The following is a 26,213-nucleotide window of genomic DNA, read 5'->3' on the forward strand; positions in this document are numbered from 1 at the left end:
CAAATGGAATTAAACCCAAAAATTAGTTAAGTGAGAGACATTTTTAACCATCAGGATAATAAAAAGAATGAAGAAGGGATAACAGTGAAATTCTGAAAAAAAAATAGTTTTATTTGAATCAATTTGATTTTTAACATGAAACAAAGTAACACTTCTCAATGTTTGTTTTTTTTAACATTAGTCAGAAAATTATATATTTATATATCAGTTTGAATGAGCACTTTGAGCAAAATGGCAGTGGTAAAATGTATTTTTAGTTAGCTTCTGAAAAGAAACCAGTTTATTAAAAAATGACAAAATAAATGTAGGTTAAAAGAAACGAAAGCATTTAAACATCTAGTAGAATGGAAACCTCCAGAGTCACAAATTAAAATATAGAACTTGAATAAATGTGAATAATTCAAAGTATTCTACTAAAAAAAATATATCGTGTACAAAAATATTTACAGCAATTATGACACAGAGTGTATTTTTATAGTTCAGAGATTTCACAAATCTCCCTGTAGGTTTAGGGGAAACTAGCCTACATCGATAATTTGAGAGTAACAGTTGTCGCTGCTAAAGCTAACTTTAATCTTGTTTTATGATGCTTTAGTAAATAAAATGAAGTAGAAAAATGCTACATTTTAGGAAAAAACTCATTTGATTTAAGTTTGATGTGCTGATAATGTATAAAACAAACAAAAAAATCATAAGGAAGCGTTAAAGCTAGTTTTATGTTTATTGGTAATGAGATGTGGTTCCCAAATGAAGCATCATTCTTGTGTATGTCCATTTGCGTCTTGGGATTACAACCATAACTTATTATTGCAATATTAAACTGTACAAAAAGTTAATCAACTGTTTCCTATATGAGTACTTTGTACACACTAATTTCCCCAAAAATAATCTGACTTAAAACCAAACATCTCTTCTGAGAAAACTTTAGCCTATTTCAAAGGATGTTAGATCTGAGAGGAACTGCAGCCAATCTATACGCTCATGAAGTGATGACATTTGGAAAAAAAAAAAAAAAGTTCAGGCGTTATTGCTTAGTCTAGATGTCACAAATAAGCTACCTTGCTTATTTTACTTCCTTTGGTATGAAGTTTGCAGTGTGGTTAGGCAACAATAATAATAAGTCAGTTAAATGCAGGAAAAGTTGTGATTAACATTTCTTCAATCCTTCTTTTTCTTCGATGCAATTTTGGACTGCCTCTTTGAGCTTCCCAAATTGCTCAGTTTCAAACAATTCAATTAAAATCAGTTTAAAGTCCTTCATATAGTCTTAGAAAAAATACTAAATGAGACCAATAAATTTGAACAAAAACATATAAAAACACAATAAGAAATCAGTTAAAGCTAGCTTCATGTTTACAGGTTGATGTTAATTCCTTGGTTGTTCACTTCACAATCCATACTAGCTTTGGGAAAAAAAACACATGTTGTGCTCATGTCCATGTGCTACGAAAGACAGTCTCTGCCTATATGTTGATGGAAGAGGATAACATTCAAAGTGCTAAGAGGAAGAGGAGGATAAAGAGAATGGAGAGAAGGGGAAGACCGAGGAAGAACCTTCAGAAGAATTGAGGAGCTGATCACACCATGCCGGCTCGTCCAGGTTTATTTCAACAAATGGGTCACTGGAGCAAACTGCTGTGAGAGAGAACAAAGATTGGGATTGAAGAAGACAGTGGATTGCAAAATGGAAAATGCCAACTTATCTGCAAACACCTAATCACTGTGCAGCAGTAAAACATTAAAAAAGTGCCACAGAAACAGACAATGTTCACTTTTAGAGTAAAACTGATGGATCACTTCTGCAGCCAACACTTTTAAAATGCAGACATTTTCATTTAAAGCCAAATGGTCTCTACCTTCAGTTGGTCACTGACCTGTTGCTACTGTAGGTCTACCTTTTGAATTTTGCATGAAGTAAAAACATTTCAGGAAAAAAGTCCACATTTGGAGGATGGGATTGATGAGGGAGACATAATTCACATCACTCCTTACACCAGTGACCACAGTAAGAGTCCCATATACAGCTGTGGTTGGACGTTTCCATACACTCATTATCGGCATGAATGTCATGGTAAATAGTCTGACAAGGATAAAGCCTATTAAATTTTTAATTGTAATCATGGTTGACTACAACTGGCAGGTTTTCTTTGCCGCATAAAACAATTTGTTTAGCAGCACTTATTGGAATAAATATAGGGGCAATCGTGGCTCAAGAGTTGGCAGTTCTTATTGTAGTCGGAAGGTGGCCGGTTTGAGCCCCGACTCCGACAGTCTCAGTCATTGTGTCCTTGGGCAAGACACTTCACCCGTTGCCTACTGGTGGTGGGCAGAGGGCCCGGTGGCGCCGGTGTCCGGCAGCCTCGCCTCTGTCAGTGCGCCCCAGGGCAGCTGTGGCTACAATGTAGCTTCATCACCAGTGTGTGAATGGGTGGATGACTGGATGTAGTGTAAAGTAAAACGCTATACAAATACAGCCCATTTACCATAAAGAGTTGAGCCATATGTATACAAAGAATTTCAGTGAATATTTCATGTTTTGTCTTTAGACATACATAGAAGCGAGTTATATTTTGGAGCTTCATGGTAAACTTTCTCGTGCAAGTCCTGCATGATTTCTGAAAATGCAATAGAGAAATGACCGTACTGCTTTGTGTTTGTATTTGCATTATTAAAGAAAAATCTTACTTGGGTTGTTGTTGTTTTCATTCTGCTGCTCCCCAATAGCATCAAAGAAAAGGCTGGTACTGCTCGGTGGGTTGGATATCTTGTCAGCTTCATCGCTACTCAGTGAGGGAGTGGTGTTTTCAGCGGGTGAAGTCTCCACACCGTTTGCTTCTGGCTGTTCCTCAGGAGCTGAGTAGAGAGGTCAAACAGAAGAAAAACAGGATTTGTAAGATAAGGTGTAACTTTCTTTAGTGCTGCAGAGTTTTGGGTAATCCCCGCAATGCTAAAGATATTATTTAGTGTAGTTTAAAGCCCTTCCCACAACATACAGTACTTTTTTCGAAACATGTAATTTGCAATCTTATTTGTAATTTGTAATCTTACTGTGTCTCTGTCCTACCCAAATAATTTTACTTTACTTCTAAAAAAATAACTTATTGATGACAAAATATCTTGCCTTGTAGTTTAGGCTGTTTAGAAATAATGGCGTAGTGTGGAGGCATATATTCTTGGACCTCTCTGGGCCGCTTATTACAAACAGAGCATTGTTTAAATCCTACTTTAGTGTTGATGCTGATCATGAGTAAAACACAGTGTCACAAAGCTCAAATCTCTCAGTGTGGTTTCTTGTAAATGACAATGCATTCACAGTACTCAGAGGCAAGAAGTCATGAAGTACAAATACATAGTTACTATACCTAAGTAGAATTTTCAGGTATCTGTACTTCTGAAAAACAGTTTCATTTTGTACCGTTCTCTCCAGTGGAGTCCTTTTCCTCCGACTGTAGACTCGTGCCATTAGCGACCGGTGGAGGTGAAAGGTCATCGGTGGCTTCAATATCTTTAGGTACCGGTCGCTCTGAGATGTGACACACATACAAACGCCAAAGCAAACTCATTAGGATCATCTTAAGTGCAGACATGTATATATAAAATGTGATTCCACAGAAACACACCCAGATCATCCAGGTAGACTGGCTCAAAGGTGCCAGTGGGCTGGTTGAGATGACCAACAGGATTTGGACGCTGGAGGTCAAATGAATATGTCTGCACAAACAAACAAAAATGCAAGCAAGATACTAATAAGCGAACATGATGTGTGTGTACCTGTTTTAATTGTAATATAATAAGCAAAGGCTAAGTGCACAGAAAACAATTTCTACTTCCATTTCTTTTTCTTACCCTGGAGGCTCGCCTCAAGAGGTAGAGGATGATACACAGAATTATAATCACTATGATGATAAGCGCCAGGACAACATAACCTAGAGACAAAGATAAGCAGAGCTGTTTTAAAAGAAGTGGAAATAACATTGGGACCACCCAAAAAAGGGAATGGGCTCTAAAAATTAATATTATGCTGTTATTCTTACATTGTTAAACTCCTTAGAACATCACTTAAAAAAATATAAAAACTATTTAAATATTCAAAAGTAGAATTGTAGAGAAATTACAGTGTCAATTTCTTATCATGTAATCAGCATTGCAACCACAGGGGGACACTAGCATTTTTTATGGTTGATTTTTTTTTAGTCCCACCAAGTAAGAAAAACTAAAAGGTGTCTCGCCCAGGCAGCATACATATTTGAGCCAAATCTAGCCTACTTTTGGCACTGGCCAGTGTTCTGTGTGGCATGTCATGTCAAAACTTTGGTGGAACTGTGGCTGAGTAGTGGTAACCAGGCACATCCTGAGTAAGTGCTGCCAGTCACAACCCAAGGCAGCTCACAGGAAACCACTGATATGTGCCAAAAATCCGTTAACATCTAAAAAAATTTAACTGTTTTGTTTTTTCTTTTGTTTTTTTAAAATATAGATTCTAGATCCTATTTATTACCACTGAAACAACTGGCCACTGTAGTTTTAAGAAGTTCACTACAACATTAGTGTCCATTTGGACAGTTGAAAATGATAGCAGAATAAAACAGACAGATGTTTAAATACATAATAGATAATATAATAAAGATTCTTACCTGCAGACGAGCCAGGTGGAGGGGGTGCTAAAAGAAACAAACAGCAGGCTCAGTAATTCAGCTAAAGTCAGTTTATGTTTTTTTATAATAGAAAAGTGAAGCAAATTCACTTTATAGGTAAAAGCGTAGCATATGTCTGAATATTTAAATTACAAGAGGATGAGCATTTGATTTTTCTTTAGTTAATTTGCAACATTTACAAGTGACTTTCTGTTTAGCAGGCACTATTTAAGCATAGTGATTCAATTTAAGTCAGTAACTCTTTTCCATCTATCCATATCTCCTGTTAGTATCCATGTGATTACTATTCAGAAGCTGCTTTTCAAAAAAAAAAAAAACTTTAAGGATTATTTCGGTTTAATATCCCAAAGAATCGATTAAGGTGTTCCACAAGGATCAGTACTGGGCCCCTTTTAATACTTGTTTGTTTACAATTTTATTACAATGATACTTTTATATCTACTACTTACGTACTTTTATATCTACCCCTCACCAGGTCTGCCTTTGTTTTAGTCCTGTCTATAGGAAATACCCTAAAACCTGCAAATTAAAATACCCTGAACTTTGGTTCGATTGCAGGCTGTCCAACAAAGTTCAAACTGAACTTGGAGTGTATTTCTATTTTCAATAGGACGATATGTTTTTCTCTCTACTACACATTAAAATTACTTTTTATAATCCACAACAAGAACTATCTAGCTAATGGCCAAGTTTAAATAAAGCAATGAACCTATTTCTATTTCATGTTGACTTTGTGATTTCCAAACATATTTCTGCTGATATGTTGCTTCTTTTGGATTATTTATAATGTGACTAACCCTTATTCTAAATCTTAGTTAACTTTATTGTTTTAATTGTCTTTAAAATGATAGATAATGATAGATAAAGATGTTTTACATGTTACATGTTTTGAGCACTATATATCATTTTAGATACAAGAGATCAAAAGTCAAGCAGAAACTTACTCCTTCTGCTTGACAATATGGCTCAAATGATTAACCTGAATTGATATTTAAGTCCTAATTTTAAAAAAGAAAGAGGAAAAAAGGGGTACAAGTGTGCTGCTTTGTGGTCCTTTTATGTGATACGGTGACGTGCCACTGTGTCTGAATATTCAGTTTGACGGTGTGTTAGAATAGGGTGAGAGTGTTTGAGTGGTTGTGTCTGCAGCCTGCTTACAGCTACAGAGCGTGTGAGCCTGCGAGTGTTGTGGTTTGGTGCACAGGAAGACAACTTGGGGCGCAGAACTTGTGCATGTGCTTTCTGAATATGTGACGGTACCTGTAGTTCCTGAGCTGGTACTTGGTGTTGTTTGAGTCATTTTACCACCACGGTCTGCTCCTCCTTGTGTGACTATGCTGGTAGTCTCTTTTGTTGGTACATTAGTACTTGTTAGAGTAGTAGCCACTGTGCCTCCAGGCTGTGAAGAGTAACAAACATCCTTTGGTTGTAAACATTTCATCCTGTAATCTGCCTGATTTCTGTTTCACTCATTGAATATGAAGGCATCTGACTCTGTACAGCAGTAGTTTCTGATTCAAAAGGCTTCCTGTGAGGAGTCTTTGTAGTTCAAGTGAGTTATTTTTTGATGTGGGAAGCCATGTCTATAGACTGTGAATAAAAAAAATAAAGGTGACTGTAGCCACCGTGGTATCACCCAGTGGTTTTAGAAGTCTTATTTCGAAGGCTTGAGTTGAAAACTTTTCTAGGCGCCATCTTGTTTTTTTGAAATTTGACGTCACCATTGAAGGATGAGTCTGGATGTGAAACCGAGCTCACTGCATACTCGTGCAGAAGCCACAACCTAATTCATACACTCCTTTCTCATCTATTTTACTCAAATTAGACTATAAATTTAAAAAAGGACATTATGTTGAGTCCAATATGACTTTAAACTAGCATCAGAGTCCATAAACTCCGGAAACAAAGCTCCCCACAGGAGTTTCCGCACCGGAAGTAGCATATGCTAACGTGCACATAGTCAATTGTGTTGCTAGGACTGATTGGAGGCAAATTTCATTTCAAAAGACTACTCGAGGGAAGCCTTGGTAAAAGCATGGTTTTGTACAAAGTGTGCAAAACGGAGTTTGCATTCCATCGAAGCACTTCAACCTTATGGTACCATCTAAATGCAAAACATGTTGCAGCGAGCGCAGAAACTGTGGGAGCTGTTAGCGCTAGCAGTCCAAGTACCAACAAAAGGTGTCGGCAGCCCAAACTTCAGGCTTCAGGACCAATATTAGTAAGTCAACAAACTTTGGATGGATTGCTCTGGACTGTAGACCACTATCAGTGGTAGAAGATGTAGAAGAAAATGTGCTACAGTTAGCGTCAGGTGATCCAACTTTCTAACTGCCATGGCGAAAGACTATTTTAAGTAAAATTCAACAGCTTTTTGACATTAATAAATGAGCAAAATTAGATGCATTACAGACAGCCCTGCTAATATGGAGGAACTACACCAGGAACAAACAAGACTGGGGCAACAGAAAGAGCCACTCATACAGGATGTTTCCACACTGTGGAATTCAGCCCTGGATTTGGTTTCTCGTCTACTAAAGAATCAAGAGGCTGTTTTTACTGCTTTAGACAAACAAAAGCACAAGCTAGTCATTTTAACTCCATCAGAGCTGGTAAAACTCCTAAAGCTGCCGACTGTCCTCGAGCCATGCAGGTAAATAATACTATTTTTAACAGTTTCTTCAAAAAGCCCTATAGTTACAGTTATTATGTGGATAAATAATGAATTTCTTGAACTGTGTACTACCGGTTTGTGACTGAGCTTCTTGGAGGTGAGACATGTGTCTCATGTTCAGTGGTTTTACCTGCTTTCTGCCGCCTGCATCACAACATGGTCTCTGATGATGACTCAAACTACATGGTGAAATTTAAGACTGCCTTCACAAAGGATCTATCCCAATGTGTAGCTACACTCAACCATCAGTGGCTCAAGATAGCTATTGTGCTTGACCCACGCTTTAAGGACTTCACATGTCTTGCAAGGGTAGAGCGAGAAGAGGCTTGGACCAGCCTTGAGGCCCTGACAGACTGTCCACTGCAGTGGTGGTCCAGTCGAGCAGGGACCTACCCACAGCTGTCTGTCCTGGTATTTGATTAGTGCTGCCACTTCTGTCCCATGTGGGAGACTGTTCTCATTTGCAGCTCACATAGTAACAAAAAAGAGAGCTGTCTTGAAAATGTGAACAGGTTAGTTTGTCTAAGTAACTGGCTGAAAGAGACCGACAGTAAATAAGCATGGAGGTATAGTGAGTCCAATGGGTTTGCTATTTTCTTGCACTGAAATGTTCGATGATCACACTGTTTTAGCCTAATGTTAAAATAATGTTGGCTAAGGTTACTCAGAGTTTAAAGGTGAAGCTGGTCAAATAACCTTTTATGTTTTTGCCTTATTTTTTTAAACTGCACTTTATGTTGAAACAAGTATTATTATTATTAATTAAAGACAATACCATTTCGAAAATTTACTTAAAGTACTTAAAATAGCACTTTATTTTTAAGTCCGCCCAATTTTGGAGAGGGATATTATTTTTTTCTATTTTTTTCTTTCCAGAAATTAAAAGTGCTTAAGTTCACAATATTCATGTCCATGTCTATTATTTGATTCTGTCGCCCACTAAAACATTTTGGATTAAAAAAACATTTGCGCTTTGGGGCAAATTTTCTTATGTGATTAAATGCAATTAATCAGATTAATTAATTACAAAGCCTCCAGTTAATTAGATTAATTTTTTTAATCAAGTCCCACCCCTAGTAATACTAACTTACTACTATGAGCTTTGGCAAATAAAATAATAATTTCAACTATGAGTATCCTACCTTGACTTGGGTGTTGTGATTAATTATTAATAAGGAATTAAACAAAGATATGAAATTGGCGTGCTCAGTGTTATTCATCCTTTGCTGAACTGTTATATTTTTCTTCATCATTAGCTGAAAATAACTATTTGGGATGTAAAGCTGTTGATGGAGAATCAAGTCAAAGATTAAACTGAATTTGTGAAAACAGAAGTTGAATAATTGCTCTTTATGTTGTGTGATGATCAGAGTTGTGATTAAAGGCAGTAAACGACAGCTTGTGGTTCTCCAACTCTCTTTACGTCTGTGCAGCTACTCTGCTTTTAACTACGCAGCTTCATAGTGACAACAAGACTTCAGGAAGTGACTGCATGTTGTGCACCAGGAAATAGCTCCACCATGTAACTGTGCATAAAGCCTGAGTAGGTGGCTTTTTGCACTTTAAAAAGAACCAGACTGCTGTGGATGTTACTTTTTATTCCCTTCTTAAAATAAAGCCTATTTGAAGTTTATGGTCACTGAATGGATGCCAATAATGTGAACTCATAAGCATCAATTCCCAAACCAGACTTTGTCTTTTTACACTTTGAGAACCAAGATTTGCTATTTAACTTTGAGATAATTGACTTACCATACTGTTTGTTTCCTCTGCTGTAGTACTCTCAGGGTCTGTGTCATATTGCATCTTATTTTCAGTTCCTTTTAAAACGTATCTGGCAGTGATTGAGGGGACAGGAGAAACTGTACCTGACATAAAGGAGAGACGCATAAAATCACTTTGAGCCACAGTTAACCTCCCCCCTCTGAAAATAGCACTGTAAAATAATAAACTATTACAACTCTGCAAATAATGTAGTGATATAAAAAATAAATAGAGTGACACAGTTATGCAACAACACAAGAGAAACAGCAGTCTGCTTCAGAAGATAAACCAATGCAGATTTTTATGGTAGTTTAAGAAGATACAGAGTGCTGACCAGGTTCAGGGGTTAGTGTCTAAATCTGAATAGATTTACACAATACATGAGTTGTTCTTATTACAGAGGACATTTATACTGTAGCATTGCTACTTTTTTAAGGACAAAAATACTCCAATATTCTCTAATTTATACAGAAAGGAAATCAATATAAATAGATTTTCAGGTTATCAGATCAAGTGACTTTTATTTCTACAGCCTAATATTACATGTAAGGGTTCATAGACTTTACAGGCATAAACAAAACATATTAAGGACATCAGAGAATTATTCAAATGCTTTCAAAAAGTCAGACTCTTGCTTTTTGTCCTTTTCATACCACAGGTCCATCTGTATTTGGACTTGTGGTATGCAAGAACCTTGATATTCTCAGCTTGTTTTATGTTAATTAAATAATTTTCTAATTTCCAGTGGAACATACCGTTGGGTTGCTCATGACTTGTACTAGTTTGTCCCAGGCAAATAGGAGAAACTGCTAGAACTGAAACAAAGAGAGAGAATGAGCAACAGATAAACATGAGGTTAAAAATGAGCCAGTTAGTCATGGAAAGAGATCAAATTAAATACAAACATCTGAAATTGCCTCAGGACGCAGACTGTGGGTGTGCAACATGATTCTACACTTTACCCTAACAAGTAAATGTCATCCAGATTCTGTGGCTAGCCGGTGTGAGATACACAAACCAACTAAACATGCTCATTTACGGTCACTTGTTTGACAAAGCACGCTTGTTAACTGCTGCTGCAAATACGTGTGAAAAACAGAACAGCTGGTGTGAAAATGAGAGCAGAGAATGGTGAGAGAAGCAGGACAGGAGATATATCATTTTAAATCGTATCAATCAGTCAGTTACAAACTTTCAGTCACTCTGCACTCTGACCTTTGACCTCTCTACCAAAGTTCCTCTGTAAGCCTGCAAACCTTATCTGTATATTACATTGTTATATGTACTGCATACATGTTCTGTGGTCCTAATTTATAGTAATTACAGCAACCAAAACACTTTCATGTTTACAGGGGCATTCACGTTTTTTGTGGTTGATAAATTTAAATTTGTAGCAAGACAAATAATTCAAATAATTATAGCTAAAGAGAAAAGCCTCATGTTGAATTAATACATTCTGCTAATCTGTTAATATTTGCATTGATTTGCACAAAAAGCAGATTCAAAGAAGGGCGTGCATATGGCGAGATTCGTGTGCTCCCAGATTACTTCCTGGATATGTCATGCTTCTCGAGTCCCTGAATGACGCTGAAATGTAATTAAATGCATGCAAGTGCAGATTTAAGAGCAAATCAAGGCTTTCCTTGTGTTGGTCAAAGAAAGGTTTGATGTGGAGCAAAAACTCGAGCCTCCTGCAGCGTCTGACCCTAAAAACAATCTGAACGTTGCCCTTGAAAGCTTCTGAGTTTTTGAGCGCGCACACGGACCCCGATCGCAAGCTTTTCTGTTCCCTTTTAATTTTATTTTTAACTTACCACAAATTCAAACTTCCTCTAGCGAGATAATAGAGCGTGAAATCAGAGATGAAAGCTGCGTGACAGTTGAGTTAAACTCACCGAGGAAGCAGACACGGCTCCACAGCTTCATGGTGGTGATGAATTTACTTTTCTCTCTCTCTCCTACTCACTGAGATTTTAGCCACTTAAAGTTGACGTATGACCATCAGCAGGACTGGTGAGTTTCCTTTTTTGTTTTTTCCTTATTTTGTCCTTTTTAAAGCGATCCTCTTCTTCTGATGCTGCTCTCGCTCCTTAGCTATGAGCTTTCTGCTTGCCGCTTTCTCTCTCTCTTCCTCTCTCTCACGCTCTCCTCCCGCCCTCACTGTGTCTCTTGTCACTCAGTGCCTGTTTCATTTGTGCTTAGTGCTCTATGCTTGTTCTGTTAATGCACGCTACACAAGCTAAAGCATGCTGAAAACAGGGCGGTTGATTGATGTGGGCCCTTTATTTCGAAGAATCTTAAAGTTTTGTACCTTCATCCAACAACTTTAGGATGAAGCTGAACCTGGACTGTGGGTTACAACCTATGACCCGGCATCAGTTTTGGGTTAGTCGCTGGTCCTTGAGTTGCAGGTTGGGATTATAATCTCTGTAATAATAATAATCAGGTGAAAACACTGAAAAAAGGAGAGCATCATATCAGATGCATGCTTACATGCTGTTCTTCTTCACTGTTTTTGTGTCTACTTCTCTTTTTCTCCACCTGCTGCAGTCTACCCCCCCCCCCTCCCCCCTTATTTCTCAACATCTCAACCCACTGTTCTCGCTCTCATATTCTCTATATGATCTGCATGTATCTCCACCCTCTCATGTTTCCCTCGCTCTCAGGAACTGAGTCATCGACCACAGGCACAGGATGCTAGCTCAGTTTTGGCCTCTCACCTCAGAAACACATCGGCAGGACCTCTTTAGTGTTAATTTTCACTGGTTTAAAGCCACGACACACCATATAGCATTTAAAAAAATGCTTACACAAACTCCAGAAAGGGAAACGATTGCCTAAAGTGTTTGAAATCCAGCTTTTGGTGCATTAGATGCTTTAAATTTGCAGCTTTTGTCCCATTTTTTTAACCACAGTCTCAATGTTTTGATCCAGATTATTGAATGTCTCAAGCTTTTTGTGGCTTACAATAGTTTTCAACTTGCGTGTCTTGTCAGATTTCGCACAGTGATTCTCATGTGATGTCTAATGTTAACCACACGAGGGAGAAGTTACACAAAACTACAGCACAGACATCACTGATGTTGCAAAGATGACACTGATAAAGGATGGCAACAATATAAGAGACAGAGCAAGATCAAGATCAGTAATTTCAGATGAAATTTGAGCCGCTGTGTTAAACATGGTTTAAACATGTCAGGTCGGGTCTTGGACTCCACCTCTCTGGGAACATCTCAGCCCCCCACCCCCCCGGTGTGAGGGCCTATATATCCCCTCACCACACTCCCTGGCGGTGGCTGATGCCCTCGTCCATCGATGTCTTGGTGGATCCTGGCGCCCGTGGCTTGGTCGGGCCCCTTCCGGGGGTCGGGGCACCCTCGGCAGGGCCACCCCCCACGTATCTCTGCTTGGACTCTCGCACTCTAGGGGGCCTCTGGATGTCTGGGGCCTGGATCTCCACCATACCTGCTTCATGCCCTGGGGGGCAGGGCTATGACTCCCCACACCCTCTAGCAGATAGTTGCATGGAGAAACCTTTTGAGGTTGTGACAGCAGGTGTATACACGGGTGCTCACAGAAAAACACTATATCTTCCTTGGCTGCTGCCTCAAAGCATACTGTGTACCGTCGGTCTTGTGTGCTGTTCAGTAACATTCAATAATTATTATTTACTGTTACTCTACTTACCTTGGTTGTTGCTGTGGTCTCCCTGCTGTGTTGTTCTCTTTTTGCTTGTTTTCTTTTTTGTTCCAACAGGTGATCCGGAGGATTATTTTTTAGTGTCTTCTCTCACTGACCCTCTTCCCCCCTATTTTTCTTTCTTTTCCTTTCCTATCCCCCATTCATGTCTGTCCAGTCTCTAATAACTTAAAATAAATAAATAAATAAATTATTATTAATAATAATAATAAAAACAATAATAAAGATCAATCAAATGGACCAATATACCAATGTAAAGCCATAATGACCCACTTGGAAAAACAAATCTGCTGGGCATCTTTTTTGGCAGACAATAATTCTGATTGCTAAAGTACCGAACAAAACAGGCAAAAAAAAAAGAAAACAAAAAAGAAATGTACAGACACAGTGTCTCACAGTATAATGTAATCATATTGTAAATGGACTGCTGCTTTTCCTCTCTAACTAACTGCACACTCAAAGTGCTTTCAGTACATTCACCCAATTATGCCCATTTAGTGACTTCTAAACCAAAACACCTTGTCTTAACACACACGCACTGCAAGGATATGTTACCATGCATGCCATATAATTTGATAAACGACCCACTAAACCTCTTCCTGAGCCACAACTGCCCCCAGGAAACAGATGCAGTCATGACATGGTATTTGAGGAGGAAACTGAAAGATTAAAAACGGTACATCATGTCAGCTCGCTTTCATTTTCAGCAACATTTGAAATCTTAAAAATATTCTTAACAACAATACTGTGTCATTGATATAAGGAAGTAATATCCTTAGCCTGAAACACTGCCCAGCCGCCTTTTTATACACAATTGACAAAAATAATAAGATATTTATTAAAGAAGTGACTTGTTTTTTATTTAATTTATTTAATTTTTGACTTCTAACATTGATGTTGCCCCTGTCAGAGGAAAGAAGCTTCAGTTCATTCACTAAAACCCCCAAAACTCCCCGCTCTCCTTCCATGGCAGTTTTTCATTCTGGGGCAATAGATCAAAACATCACAACAGAGAGTTTGAAGTCAAGGCCTCATGTGGTGTTAATGCGTTCATGAGTTAATGTTGGTTACCAATTGCTGTTGCTGGTGCTGTTCTTCCCATCTATTCCCACCTACCCCCCATTTACTTTTTACCTTGATTTTTTAAATAACCATTTCAAACTATTTACAGAACAATCAGCTGTTCTTCATTCAATAAGATGCCACACAAATTATTTGTGCCACTCCTCTCTCTCTCTCTCTCTCTCGCCATCACTCCTAAGACTTCCCCAGTCTTTTTTTTTTGTTGTTTTTTTTGCTCATAAGCACAGAGTGCTTGCTAGCACTGTCCTTAGACAGTAAACGTGACGAAACTATTGAGGAAAAAACACAGTGTATATATTGTTTATCATGACTGGTTTTACGTGGCCTATCAACACAATTTAAAAAATGGGATATGTCACCTTGCTTTGTCTTTAAGTGGTCATGTGATTGGCTTACCACAACTACTTTATTCTTTGTCAGTCATACAGCAACACTCATGCGATTGTTTTGCCCCCTTAGCTCCAGGTGTTGTGCTAGACTAGACCTTCCCAAAGTGTGGGGCCCGCCCCCTAGAGGGCGCGCAGAACCATTGCAGGAGGGGGCCGCGGTATGAAAAGGAAAAAAAACCAAAAACAGTGCTTGGACACTGCTAGCATAATGGACAGGTTTTTTGACGGGGCTCCAACACAAACGCAAAGCAGGAGATGAAGCATAGCTGAATATGTTTCCAAACCAACTTCATTCTAAGCCAAAGACTAGAAAATATGGTGAAGCATATCTTCCCTTTGGCTTCACCTGCACAAGTGCCAAGGTAGGTCTCCCCTGCAGAATTGGTTTCCCTTCGTCGGGAGCAGCACTGGGCTCTTCAAATCACAGACAAACAGTATCCCACATTCTTGATTTTTAGTTCACAAACACTTGTTGTAATGACTAACTACTCCTGACATTTTGGAGATGTTAGCTCTTTATACAGTAAAGTTACAGCGGGATACAAATAACATCAGGCTGATCCTGCCACGATTTGTTTGTTATTCCCATCACTGACCCCAACTAATATTACTGACAACCATCAATGAAAATAGTACTACTGGTAAGTCCGAGCTCACCTCAAAAGTGATAAACAAGACAGCAAAGACCAAGTGAGGACTAATGCAGGAGCTGATGGAGGTGAGCCAACCAGCATGAACATGATTTCCTGCAACCAATCAGCACAAGGCGTGAGTCAGCGAGGAGAGAGCAGGTTAAAAAGAACGATAGTCAGCTCAGTAACTGGATGGTAAATATTTCAGGAGACAGAGGTGTACATAACAATGAGTAGTTATAAAAATAAATCAATATTATGAGACATATACAGCTGATGAGATGTAGAAAGAATATAAAGCAAACATTTTTTTTTGTTGCTTTGTATGAAGAAAACCCGACAAAGTAACTAACTGAATCTCACCATGACTACATTTTAACTCTTTCTTCACTAGTTGTGAAAATGACACACATGGCCTATTTGTGGCTAGATGGCCACAGTCAGAACCTGTTGTTTCTACAGCAGCTCCAGTACACCTTGAAACCAAGAGGTTTCAGTTTGCATACTCTAAGGACCAACTCAGCTTTTGACCTTTGCCAGTCCGAGCAGATGGCACGCAAATGTCAACGAGCACTTTGTAAAATATCACACGCATGAATCATTATTCTGGTGGAAACTGTGGGATTCAAACCCTGGACCTTTACATACCTGTGGTGACTGTACGAACTAGAAAAGCACAGTTCTGAGAGCTAACTTGAAAGTCTTGTTTGCATTTTATCAGTATTGATTTTCATTCTTTGTGAGTTATTACTGAGACTAACAGTCAACAACCAGATTCAGTATCTTCTGTTCCTCTTCTGTTCATCTAATGGAAATTCTTGGATGAATTCTTTCAAGTCCTTTGGAAGCCCAAGCTTAAATTTACTAACTTTACCTGGGGTGATAAACACTTACCTCATAATGTAACTGACTGGGACATAGACTTTGTCCCTTTCAAATATTTTCCTCAACCAGTTGCAGCAGGTGGCTGCCCCTCCCTGAGCCTGATACTGCTGATTTCTTCCTGTTAAAATGGAGTTTTTCCTCTCCACAGTCACCAAGTGCCTGTTGTCTTTATCCTCCAGTATAAACTCACTTTAGTCAACTGTTGTAGTGAACTGGAGATGTATACATAAAACTGAATCAAATGTAATCGTACCAAATACTATGAAAATTGAAACTATGTAGAAATATGGATTTATTATACTAAACCTGAACCACCTACACTCACATTCCAATTTATTAAGCACACCTTGCTATACTGTAACTGCTTTAACCCCCTTTAATTTTTCATGGCACTAATAGCGTCCTGGAATCCGTGCTGAGAGATGTTGGTTCATATTGACTTGATGGCATCACACAGTTACACATATCCATGATGAAAATCTCATGGTCCACCACATCCCAAAGGTCCTCTATTGGATTGAGATCCCTGTGACACTGTGTGACATGCATAGCTTTCATTCATTTTAGGCCAAATTCTGACCCTGTCATCTAAATGTTGCAGTATAAATTGAGTCTCATCAGACCAGGCAACATTTTTCTATCTTGTAGAAACGCTTGCTTTAATTTCCTGTTATTAGCTGGTAGGAGTGGCATCCGGTTTGGTCACAAGCCCCAGCTAAAACCCACCTAGTTCAAGGTTCAACGTGTTGTGCATTCAGAGATGCTCTCCTGCATATCTTGGTTGTAATGAGTGGTTATTTGAGTTACTGCTGCCTTCTAATCAGCGTGAAACATTCTGGACATTCTCCTCTGAAAGGAACCACTGCTCACTGGATATTTTCTCTTTTTTAGATCATTCTCTGTAACCCTAGAAAAGGATGTGTGAAAAAATCCCAGCAGATTAGCAATACTCAGACAGTCCATCTTAAATCAGCCCTCTTGTCCATTGTGATGCTCAGTTTGAACTTCAGCAGGTTTCTTTGACCATGTCTACACTGAGCTGCTGCCATGTGTTTGGCTTATTTGCAAGCACCAAACATACAACATCCAGCATGCACAGTTCTCATAGTTCTGTTAGCTGAGTCTCCAAATCTCTAAACACCATGCGTTAAGGGAACACAACTATAGTTCAAGAAACGTAATGTACTTGACAAAATAAGAGAGAGGACCCACAGTTGAAAAAAAAAGGGGAAGAACATCATGTGACAGCCACCATCTGACTCAGGATTCTCCCCAAAACTGTCATGGTCCGCGGCCCGGCGTCCGGGGTGCTGCTGGGATGTCCACGCCCACGAGCGTGGCTGCTAACCCCACACCTGCATCCCATCCCAGGCGATCATCAGGTGGACTATTTAATCCTGCCCTACCTGCTGCTCCACGCCAGTCCGTAGTCGCCTCTCAGCGGTAACGTACGCCTGCGGGAAAAGAACTCTTATGACAAACTCTCCATCGGACCTAACACTGTTTTTTCCCTGTGTACCCAGATCACAACTCGGCGTGTTTTTGTTTACGAGCCACCTGTCCACCTGTCCGCCTGAGATTTGGTTCACCATCAGCTTCGCCGTCTCGACCCCTTTTGGAGCTCCACCCCCCTCTGGTTCACTCGGCCCGGCTATCACCGTGAGACGCACACTCCACCTTCCCTCGTATGCTGCCTTTTTTCCGCACCCCAGTAATCTGTCTCTCTTTTTGTTTTACAGCCTCTCACAGCCCCGCTCTCGGCGTTCCCTGCGCGGTCCCTCGGTTTCTTCTGGTTCCATACGTTGTTTTTCAGGCTACCCTCACGGGACACCTTTAGTTGCAATAAAAATTACTTTCTTTATTCGCTCCTACCCTAGTGTGTGTGTTCTGCTACTGGGTCCTGCCTGCGCTCGGAACTTCGGTTCATGACAAAAACTAAAATTAATGAACTGAACTAATACTTAAGCAGGACTGCTGGGAACTCCCAACTCAATGTGTAGATGTTACCTCTTTTATACAGTATGTGGCAAAACCCACCAATTTAATTTAAGTGCTTAGGGGGTCATATAATCTACTGTGCAATATAAAGCGCCTTGAGGCAACTGTTGTTGTGATTTGGCGCTATATAAATAAAACTGAATTGAATTGAATTAAGCGCAATTAGAAACACTAAGAAAGCCAGATTTGTAAAAAGGTACTAAAAAAACATTTGTTGGGGCAATTCAAAGTGTTCAGCTGAACAGGGAAATATTGTAGGTCTGCTCTTACCCATACCCTACTTCTACCCTACTCTTCCTCTTCCTGCTCTGTTATTTTTTTATCTAACACCTGCAAAAGTCACTTGAGGTCTCTTTAATATTTTGACACGTGACTGAGTTGTTCTTCCAAGTTTGAACAGGTGCAATATGACTGAGACCTAATGAAACCACTGTGTTGTACTTTAAAGACGAGTGCTATATGATGACCTTTATGCTGATTTGCTGCTAAAGCGGTGTTTGGATCAGTGGAATTGTGCTTAGAGTTAGAAGCTTGGAGTCATGTTGCTGACACACAACAGCTTTGTGTTTTCAGTACATAATCAGTGTTGGGGAGTAACGGAATACATGTACCGCCGTTACGTATTTAAAATACAAAATATGAGTAACTGTATTCCGTTACAGTTACCGTTTAAAAAGGTGGTATTCAGAATACAGTTACTTTGTTGAAATAAATGGATTACACGGCGGTACTTTCCTGTTTCATATTGTTGTTGTTCCAGGCGGCAGCGTTACGGTTGCCATGGTTACATGGTGACGCGCGCTCTCTTTGCGACTGTGTGTTTCCTGGGTGAGAGAGCGCCTTTTGTTGTTGTTGTTGTTGTGCTAAGCTAAAAGGTAGAGTGTTACAGACATAGCCCTAAAGAATGTAGCATCATGGGCAGTGTAGTCACATTTCAGTGCTGCAGGGAGAATGGACTGCCATACCTGTTATGTGTCTGTGAGCGCGAGGAGGGAGAAAAAGGGGAGTGGAAAGGTACGAGTTGTCATCGAGCGAAAACGGGAGCTGGAAGCATGTAAATATAATAATAACCACTGCAGCCAAGAAGAGTGCCTGACGAGCCCAGTTGTAAGTAAGCTAAGACTCGACTGTACACCGTGTTCGTGTTTTCCTCCGAAACAATAAGTTCCGTTGGAGCAGTCTTTCAACGCCTCTCTCTGTCTCTCGCTAGCAAACTTGACCCACACAACAAAGTAAAGCTATTTTTCGGCTACGAGCCGACAGGGAAAAACAAAACAACATGAACAGTGGCAAGGCTAAACTAAAACCTAAACTGGAAACACTAGAAATGACTATGACGACTATGAACATGATTTTGTGTAGGCATGAAAGAAACTGTGAAATACAAACATGAACTAGACACATGAACATGCCCTGAACAAAATCATGAAAATCTTGGAAACCTGAAGTGACACGGAGGGCAGACGACCTGACACAGAACAAAGGAAGAAGGAGGACTTAAATACACACAGGGGAAGTGGAAACACACGGGGAAACAGCTGACTCAAATGAACATAACAACATCACAGGAGAAGAGTAAAACTAAACACATTAAAGAAAGAAACACAAGACTTTCAAAATAAAACAGGAAACATGGAGCGACGTAGATATGACGACACAGGCTTGACAACATGAAACACGCAAACAAGAAATACATAACAAATAGCACAGAAGGCCTGGGTGAAACAGACTAAACTAAAATTCACGGCCAATTAATAATCACAAACTCCACATTATCTTCAAAATATAACAAGAGATCAAAACCAACTGAAAGCGCTGGGCCAGAGCCAGCCCTGACACAAAGTGAACAAAGTGAATTTATACTGTTTGTTCTTTGAGCTGATCTTTTATTTCCCATGAGTATTAACAGCACAGTGGTCAGATCTACATACACTATATAACCAAAAGTATTTACTTCTCTGCCATCACATGCATGTGAACTGGAGTGACAGGGTTTCATATGATGTTGGCCCAAACATTTTCAACTTAGTTTATGAGAATTTTTCACCATTCTTCCAGAAGTGCGTCTGTGAGGTCAGACACTGATGTTGGATATGAAGACTTGGCTCACAGTCTCCGCTTCAGTTCATCCCAGAAGTGTTGGGTTGAGGTCAGGACTCTGTGCAGGGCAGTCTTGAGGACATTTGAACTTTAAAGTCATTTTAAACCCTGTATGTATTTAAATCTAGACTTACTACTTACTACAAGTTTAAAAGGGCTTTACAAGTCACACATCTTCTTCTCTCATTTGTTTTCATGTACACCTAACAACGGGTAAATGTTGTTGCTTCTACAGCAGCTCACCTGCACTTTGAAACTAACTTGAGTTTCAAACCCTTGCCAGTACAAGATGATTGCACACACGCAAATGTCAGTGAGTTATTTAAAATATACCACATGCATGCATGAGTAATTACAATCATGGCAACTGGGGGATTCAACCCTGAAATTTGCATACCTGGAAAAGGTGACTGCACCAATAAAGAAGGCACAGTTTTCATGGTTTATATGTCAGGTGTTTGCAGCTTATGTGCTAATTTGAAGTTTTCTTGGTTAGAATTGGTGAAAAATAAAGATTGTTTTATTTCTAATGGCTTATTCATCTGAAAAAAAAATAGAACACCTCGCTCTTAGTGGATTTGTGGTTGCAGATGTTGAATACCAGAAGCTCATTGCCGAGAAACACAGAAGTAATCACTTTAACAATCAAACCACTAATCTACTCAGTAAGAGCAGGATGATAAAACTTGCGGGTGGGGGGTGAACAGGTTTCCTGTGTATTTACAAGCAGCTCACACTTTTCAAAAGAAAAAACAAACAAACTTTTTTTATACTAGCATACACAAAGCTAAAAGAACATAGCTCAGGCCAAGGGAACAGAGGTCAGCATTTTCAGCACCAGTTGTTTTCAGTCCATGGTTTCTGGGAGCTGCGAAGAGAGATAGAAAGCAATCATGCAAAACAACATTTCCTCATTAGCAGAAAAAACAGCCTAATTCTGAGCTAGCTCGAAGCTTTCAGAAGGGGGAAGAAACTCAGAGGTTATGCAAAAGACCAGAGAATCACCTAATAGCTGACAGTAAGCCAAAATTTGTGAAGCAGCTTTCGTTGACACTGGAAATTAAGGAAAATTGGAAGTGCAATTCTACCTTAGGTACGTAGGTACGTGAGAACCTTATGTGCCTGTGATAGAAATTTGCTTTTAAGTGCATCAGATATCATCACCTTTCTAGGAAGGTTACAAGGTGAGTCCTTCCTAGTTATCTCACAACTCCTGATTTCCCCCAAATTTTTAAAACTGAGGTGAAAAGCACAAATTTGGCATGATCCATGACAAGAATGTCTATGGACAATTCCAGGTTAAAACCATGCAGGCTGGTAGAAGAGTAGTTTAGTGCCTATTGTCTGTGAATGTTCTCAATCATTCAGGTCATCGTAGTCTAAGGAGCTTGGAAAGAAAAGTATCTGGACTTCGTTTCCTTGAAGATGGACGTCAGTGACCCAGTGTTTTGTATCTGTTTAAGTTATATTCCCTGATTATGTATTATTATAATTTATCTCGTTCCCCGGTCATGTCTGTTGTCACTCCTGTCTCTGTGCTCCGTGTTTACGTTGTTCAGTTTCACTCTGTGCTTGTCGTGTTTCCTGTTTTACTTTGAAAGTCCGTTTCTCATGTCAGTGTTTCTATTTTTGCTTCCCTTGTCTCGTTAGGCATAATTTCTCCCAGCTGTGTTTTTCTCCTGTCTCCCATTCCCTGATTACTCCAGTGAGTATTTAAGGCCTGTGTTTGCCGTGCTCTGTGTTGTGGTGTGTCCTCACTGTGATGTGTTTTTTCTTCTATGATTCTGGTAACGTTATAGTCCTCTGTTCACAGTTATGTTTTCTAGCTTCCCGGTTTAGTTTCGCAGTGTCTTAGTTCCTCGCTGTTAGTTTCTAGTTTTCTACTTTTCGTTTCTAGTATGTTTTACTACAGCGCACTAAAGTTGCCTCTTTTAGTTCACCCTTGTGTCCTGCGACACTCAAAAATCAGTAGATGCACTTGGGGAACCAGGTCTTTGGTGTCTAACACAAATATAAATCAATATCCAGATAGGAGTCTCCAAGTCTGAGAGCATGCTTCTCAGAAAAGGGTCAAGTGCTCACTCTAGGTTAAAAATTAGTTGGTTCTCCAAGGGGGAGAGTTGAAGAATTTTGGAGTCTTGTTCATGAATGACCAGAAAGTGGAGCCAGAGATTGACTGACAGACTGGTGCAACACTTTGCCAGTTTGTCATGGTGAAGAGAGAAATAAGCATGGAAAGTGAACTTGATCATTTCCAGGGCAATCTACATCCCACCCCTTACTTATAATTAATAAGTACACCATGGTTAGTTAGCCTTCAAACTGAACCCCAATCCCATTCAAAACATCCGCTTCTGACTTAAACAACCAAGAATTGTTAACACAGGCCAGAGCAGGCTAACATTACCTGAGGAGCCTGTCGTGTCTTTTTCTGGAATTTCACCACTGCCAAAATCTGAAAATGAAATAACAACTAAGGTTAAGCTGTTACATTTACTCATTAAACATTCAATAAAAATAGTAATAATAGACTCCAGCCCCCCGAGACCATGACAAGGATAAGCATGTATGGATGGATATTTATATTTATAGCTGAGCTGTTTCATTAAAATTTAGTGTGGTAATGTACAGAACCAGAATTACAAAAACAGTTGTCTCTGTCCAAATATTTATGGACCTGATTTGATTTTGCCATCAAAATATCATTTTGATTAAAGAGCATCCACAAAGTGATGGATTAACCACTGCAGAAACAGATGCAACTATTTTGGTAATTACAAATACTGTTCATAAACTTATGGTCTAATAAATTTGTTAAGCAGTCTATTTCACTATGTCAGAAGTACAGTATGTTTGGAGTCAGCATCCTGTAAAGATATTTACAAATTAGAACTACAGACATAGAGCAGAGGAGACAGATATTACCTGACAGTAGAGAGGCCAGCAGTTCAGTGTCATTTATTATTAAGGTTGAATTTATTTCGCCAGAAGTAAAAAAATAACTATAATCTTCATCATCAAAAGGTGGATCATCTCCCTCTGATAAAATAACTCCAGTACCTTCAGGGATAGACAAACAAAAATAGCAGATCAAGTAAAGTTGTAGCCCCAAATATATATAGCATTTAAACAATTGAATGAACATTTTAAAAAAAAATAGCTGCTGCCCCAAGCCGAGGAGTTTAAGTATTTCAGAGTCTTGTTCATGAATGACCACAGAGTGGAACAGAAAACTGACTGGTGGACCAGTGCAACTCTATACCAGTTTGCTGCGGTGAAGAGAGAGCTATGTGTGAAAACTGAGGTTGATGATTTTCAGGTCATTCTACATTCCTTTCCTTACTTATGATCAAAGCTGTAGGTTATGACTGAAATGACATCATGGATACAAGTTTCCTCTGATGAATCCTGGGCTCAGCACAACAACAGAGAGAAGATCTTGGTCATTTGAAAGGGGTGCAGAGTAAAGCTTCTACTCCTCCACACTGAAAGGAGCCACAGGAGTTGGTACAGCCAACTGACCGTGTCTCCTGGGCATGTGCTGATATATTACAGTGTATGCTAAAGATATAAAGCTAGCACACATTATAACGTATTTAAAATAACATCCAGCCGAAACAATAAAGCGATAGACAAATGAATGAATCAATGATAATGACCCAATAACATATACATGATACTACATAATAGTAATGCATCTGTATGAGGTCACAGGGCTGCATATCAGTGTTTTCTATCTTCATGTCAACCTTTTATGAAAGTCAGCAGAAACTCCCCCTGTCTGGGTAGCATGAAGGGGTGAACTCTAAAGTTCCAGTTACTATTTATTTCCTTCTCATTTACTTGATTCAGGTTTTGAAAATATTGCAGGTTGGGTTAAAATACGTCCCATCTCCCAGGGCTGGTGGTACAGGGTGCTTTGTGTTTCATTAAACACCGGTGTCTGACAGTCTGGCGCTAAGGAAAGGATCACAGGTCATTAATGAAAACTTCATTTAGTTTTGCTGAAAGAAAATTCATCATTTACAGCAACAAACGCTAAACGAAATGAAGAAGCAGTGAAAAACAAATATTCACAGTTCATTAGCTTGTAGAGACACATTTAACAGCCATAACTTGAAGTACTTATTTTCGGTGTAACTTTATTAGTCTCTCACATTGCTGTTGAGGATGTTTGGCTCACGAACTAAAACACTCATGTTGTTTTAGTTCATTGAGGTTTGTGGGTATTCAATTCTGCACGACTCTGTTTAGATCCCTCCAGAGCATTTAAATTGTGTTAAATGAACTTGAGTCTTTTCTTTTTCAGCCATCATGTTGCAGATTTGCTGATCTGATTGGGACCAGATTCCTCCTGCATGACCCAGTTTCAGCTAAACTTTATCTTTGGCTGTGAAATGAGACCAAATCATTACTCCACCAATAGTGTGCAGTGGCCTATAGAGTCTGAGAAATGTCTCTTGTATGTTTCTCTCGCGGTCTCGCCTCGGAGCTAGTGTTCTAGGATGACTAGGATGACTAGCATTGGGATAGAGTAGGAAAGCACTGTATAAGAACCAGTTCATTGACCAGTAACACTTACTTTTCTATTAGTTTGTTGCATGTTTTTGCAACTTTTTTGAGACATGTTGCTGCCATCAAATTCTAAATAAGCCAGTATATTTTCCTAAGATGCTACATTTTCTTAGTTTAAATATTTGATCTATTTTCTATGTTCTGTTGTGAATAAAAATGTTTATGAGAATAACAAATGATTACTTTCAGTTTTTATTTATCGCCTATATACAGCTCCTAGCTTTCAGTGAGCTTGTTTCTCACACTCTGTATTTTGGTTTAGGTTTTGTTGTATAAATAGTGACATAGTGTAATGTCACGTACTGTTCATTTGAGGATGTGTCTCAAAAATGTTATGACTTGCCGAGGACCACGTGATTTTTATTATGCCCTGATATGTAAAATCTCGAGAAAGAGCCTTTACTTTCTTTTTTATGCGTATAAAACATGTACCTTATTTGAAATGGTCTCTTTACAGCTACAATATGTCTAAAATACTGCATATATTAATTAAGCATTAATAGTTAGAATTGTAGTTTTTCTTACTAGTAAACCACATGAAAGGTTAAATAAATGTTAATTCACCAATAATTAACAACAGTTATTATAAGTGTTTCTTTTGTCTGAGCTGTTTGAAAAGTATTGGCAAATGAGCCAAAAAGAACACTTTTTAAAGCATTTTAAGGTGGTTCTTTCAGGTAAACCGAGATAGAACTTGTGCAGATCTGAAACTACACACTAATACACAAAAAAAGATCTGCTCACGCTCAAATGTTGAACTTTAGAAGTCGCAAAGATTAAATATAACCTACATGTTCCCGACGGTCAAAGGTACTTTCAACGATCAACATCTCCCCAGATCCTGCCTTTGAAACCCCATCAATACAAATCATGGCTGAGACACACCCTACCATGATGCCATTTAAAAGCAAAACAATAAACCACACGCACAGTTTTAACTCACTCACCAAGAACCCACAACAGCAGGCAAAGTGTCATCGTTGGCATCATCCGTTAATGCTTTGTTGTTCTTCTCTGACAAATTTGATGTGAAAATTTCAAACCAATCTTCTCCTCGTGACTGACAGCTGTCACCTTGATGTCTGCTTGAACTCTTCATTCAGTAAGTCTTGTATATACAAAAACAGGAACTAGCTAAACCACAGTGAACTACATCAGCTGACTTGTTATTGCTTGCAGACTTATGTAAAGCTTTGACTTTGACATCAGGGCCACCATGAGGTCGATAATTGCAGCTTTTGTTACAGGTCTTTTGTACAGATTTGAAATGTTTATCCAGAGGATGCTTTTTACTCTAGTGGTTCTCTGACTTTTCCATGACTTATTTTCAACAGATCTTACTTTGAAGGTTAGCTTTTCTCATGTGTAATGTTTAACTTCCTGTGTCTGTCTTCCTCCGATTCCCTGATTGGTCTCACCTTTTAACACTGCTACATGTTGACTAATTAGTTTAAATATATACATGCCTATATGTACACGACTTAAGTGTTACCAGATTATAAATGTGCAGGACCTGATAATGTGATAATACAGCAAAAACTTGCTGCACAATGTAAGTGCAAAATCTCTCCTTTGGGTTAGGCACCAGACTTTATCACTGATTGCAAAAGCTAAAATGCAAACATTATCTATGCCACAAGAAGAAATGACCAAGACGTAAAACAAAAATCTTTTCTGTGTCAAGTTGTATCATCTTGGTAATAATTTATTTCAAAGCAGATGATGGAACACTGGTGACAAGAAGAATAAGATCTGAGCA

The 26,213-nt window shown here is 39.0% G+C and overlaps 1 protein-coding gene and 2 long non-coding RNA genes across 5 annotated transcripts; 1 reads left to right on the forward strand and 2 right to left on the reverse strand.

Moving 5' to 3' along the window:
• Positions 1–96: 96 nt before the first annotated feature.
• On the reverse strand, positions 97–11,278 carry LOC113017518 (uncharacterized). 3 transcript variants are annotated; one of them, XM_026160667.2, is made up of 10 exons: positions 10,989–11,278; positions 9,849–9,908; positions 9,082–9,197; positions 5,916–6,054; positions 4,635–4,661; positions 3,847–3,926; positions 3,621–3,711; positions 3,416–3,523; positions 2,686–2,853; positions 97–1,632 (listed from the first exon to the last, which is right to left on the reverse strand). In XM_026160667.2, the coding sequence occupies exons 1-10, from the start codon at positions 11,017–11,019 to the stop codon at positions 1,499–1,501; spliced, it is 954 nt and encodes a 317-aa protein (XP_026016452.2). In that variant the 5' UTR covers positions 11,020–11,278; the 3' UTR covers positions 97–1,498. The 3 variants fall into 3 exon arrangements, with proteins under 3 accessions (XP_026016452.2, XP_080154792.1, XP_026016451.2); XM_080298666.1 differs by having other exon boundaries at positions 97–1,635; positions 9,082–9,191; positions 10,989–11,259; XM_026160666.2 differs by having other exon boundaries at positions 97–1,635; positions 10,989–11,255.
• A 305-nt stretch (positions 11,279–11,583) lies between these two features.
• LOC145425557 (uncharacterized) lies at positions 11,584–17,642 on the forward strand. Its single transcript, XR_013906279.1, has 2 exons — positions 11,584–17,440; positions 17,521–17,642. It is a non-coding gene; the product is annotated as an uncharacterized LOC145425557 (long non-coding RNA).
• Positions 17,643–19,635: 1,993 nt separating this feature from the next.
• Positions 19,636–25,573, reverse strand: LOC113017505 (uncharacterized). Its single transcript, XR_003271492.2, has 4 exons — positions 25,402–25,573; positions 22,805–22,939; positions 22,287–22,334; positions 19,636–20,747 (listed from the first exon to the last, which is right to left on the reverse strand). It is a non-coding gene; the product is annotated as an uncharacterized LOC113017505 (long non-coding RNA).
• Positions 25,574–26,213: the final 640 nt, after the last annotated feature.

Source organism: Astatotilapia calliptera, chromosome 3 (assembly GCF_964374335.1).
Source record: "Astatotilapia calliptera chromosome 3, fAstCal68.1, whole genome shotgun sequence".
NCBI classification, from domain to species: Eukaryota; Metazoa; Chordata; class Actinopteri; order Cichliformes; family Cichlidae; genus Astatotilapia; species Astatotilapia calliptera.

Bases quoted from the DNA above. Each gene is read 5' to 3' on its own strand.
- LOC113017518 (XM_026160666.2), bottom strand. From the start codon at position 11,019: ATGAAGCTGTGGAGCCGTGTCTGCTTCCTCG. The intron at 9,198-9,848 runs GTATGTTCCACT...CCTTTATGTCAG, and splicing joins AAGTCATGAGCAACCCAACG to GTACAGTTTCTCCTGTCCCC. The intron at 3,927-4,634 runs GTAAGAATCTTT...CTTTGTCTCTAG, and splicing joins TCCACCTGGCTCGTCTGCAG to GTTATGTTGTCCTGGCGCTT.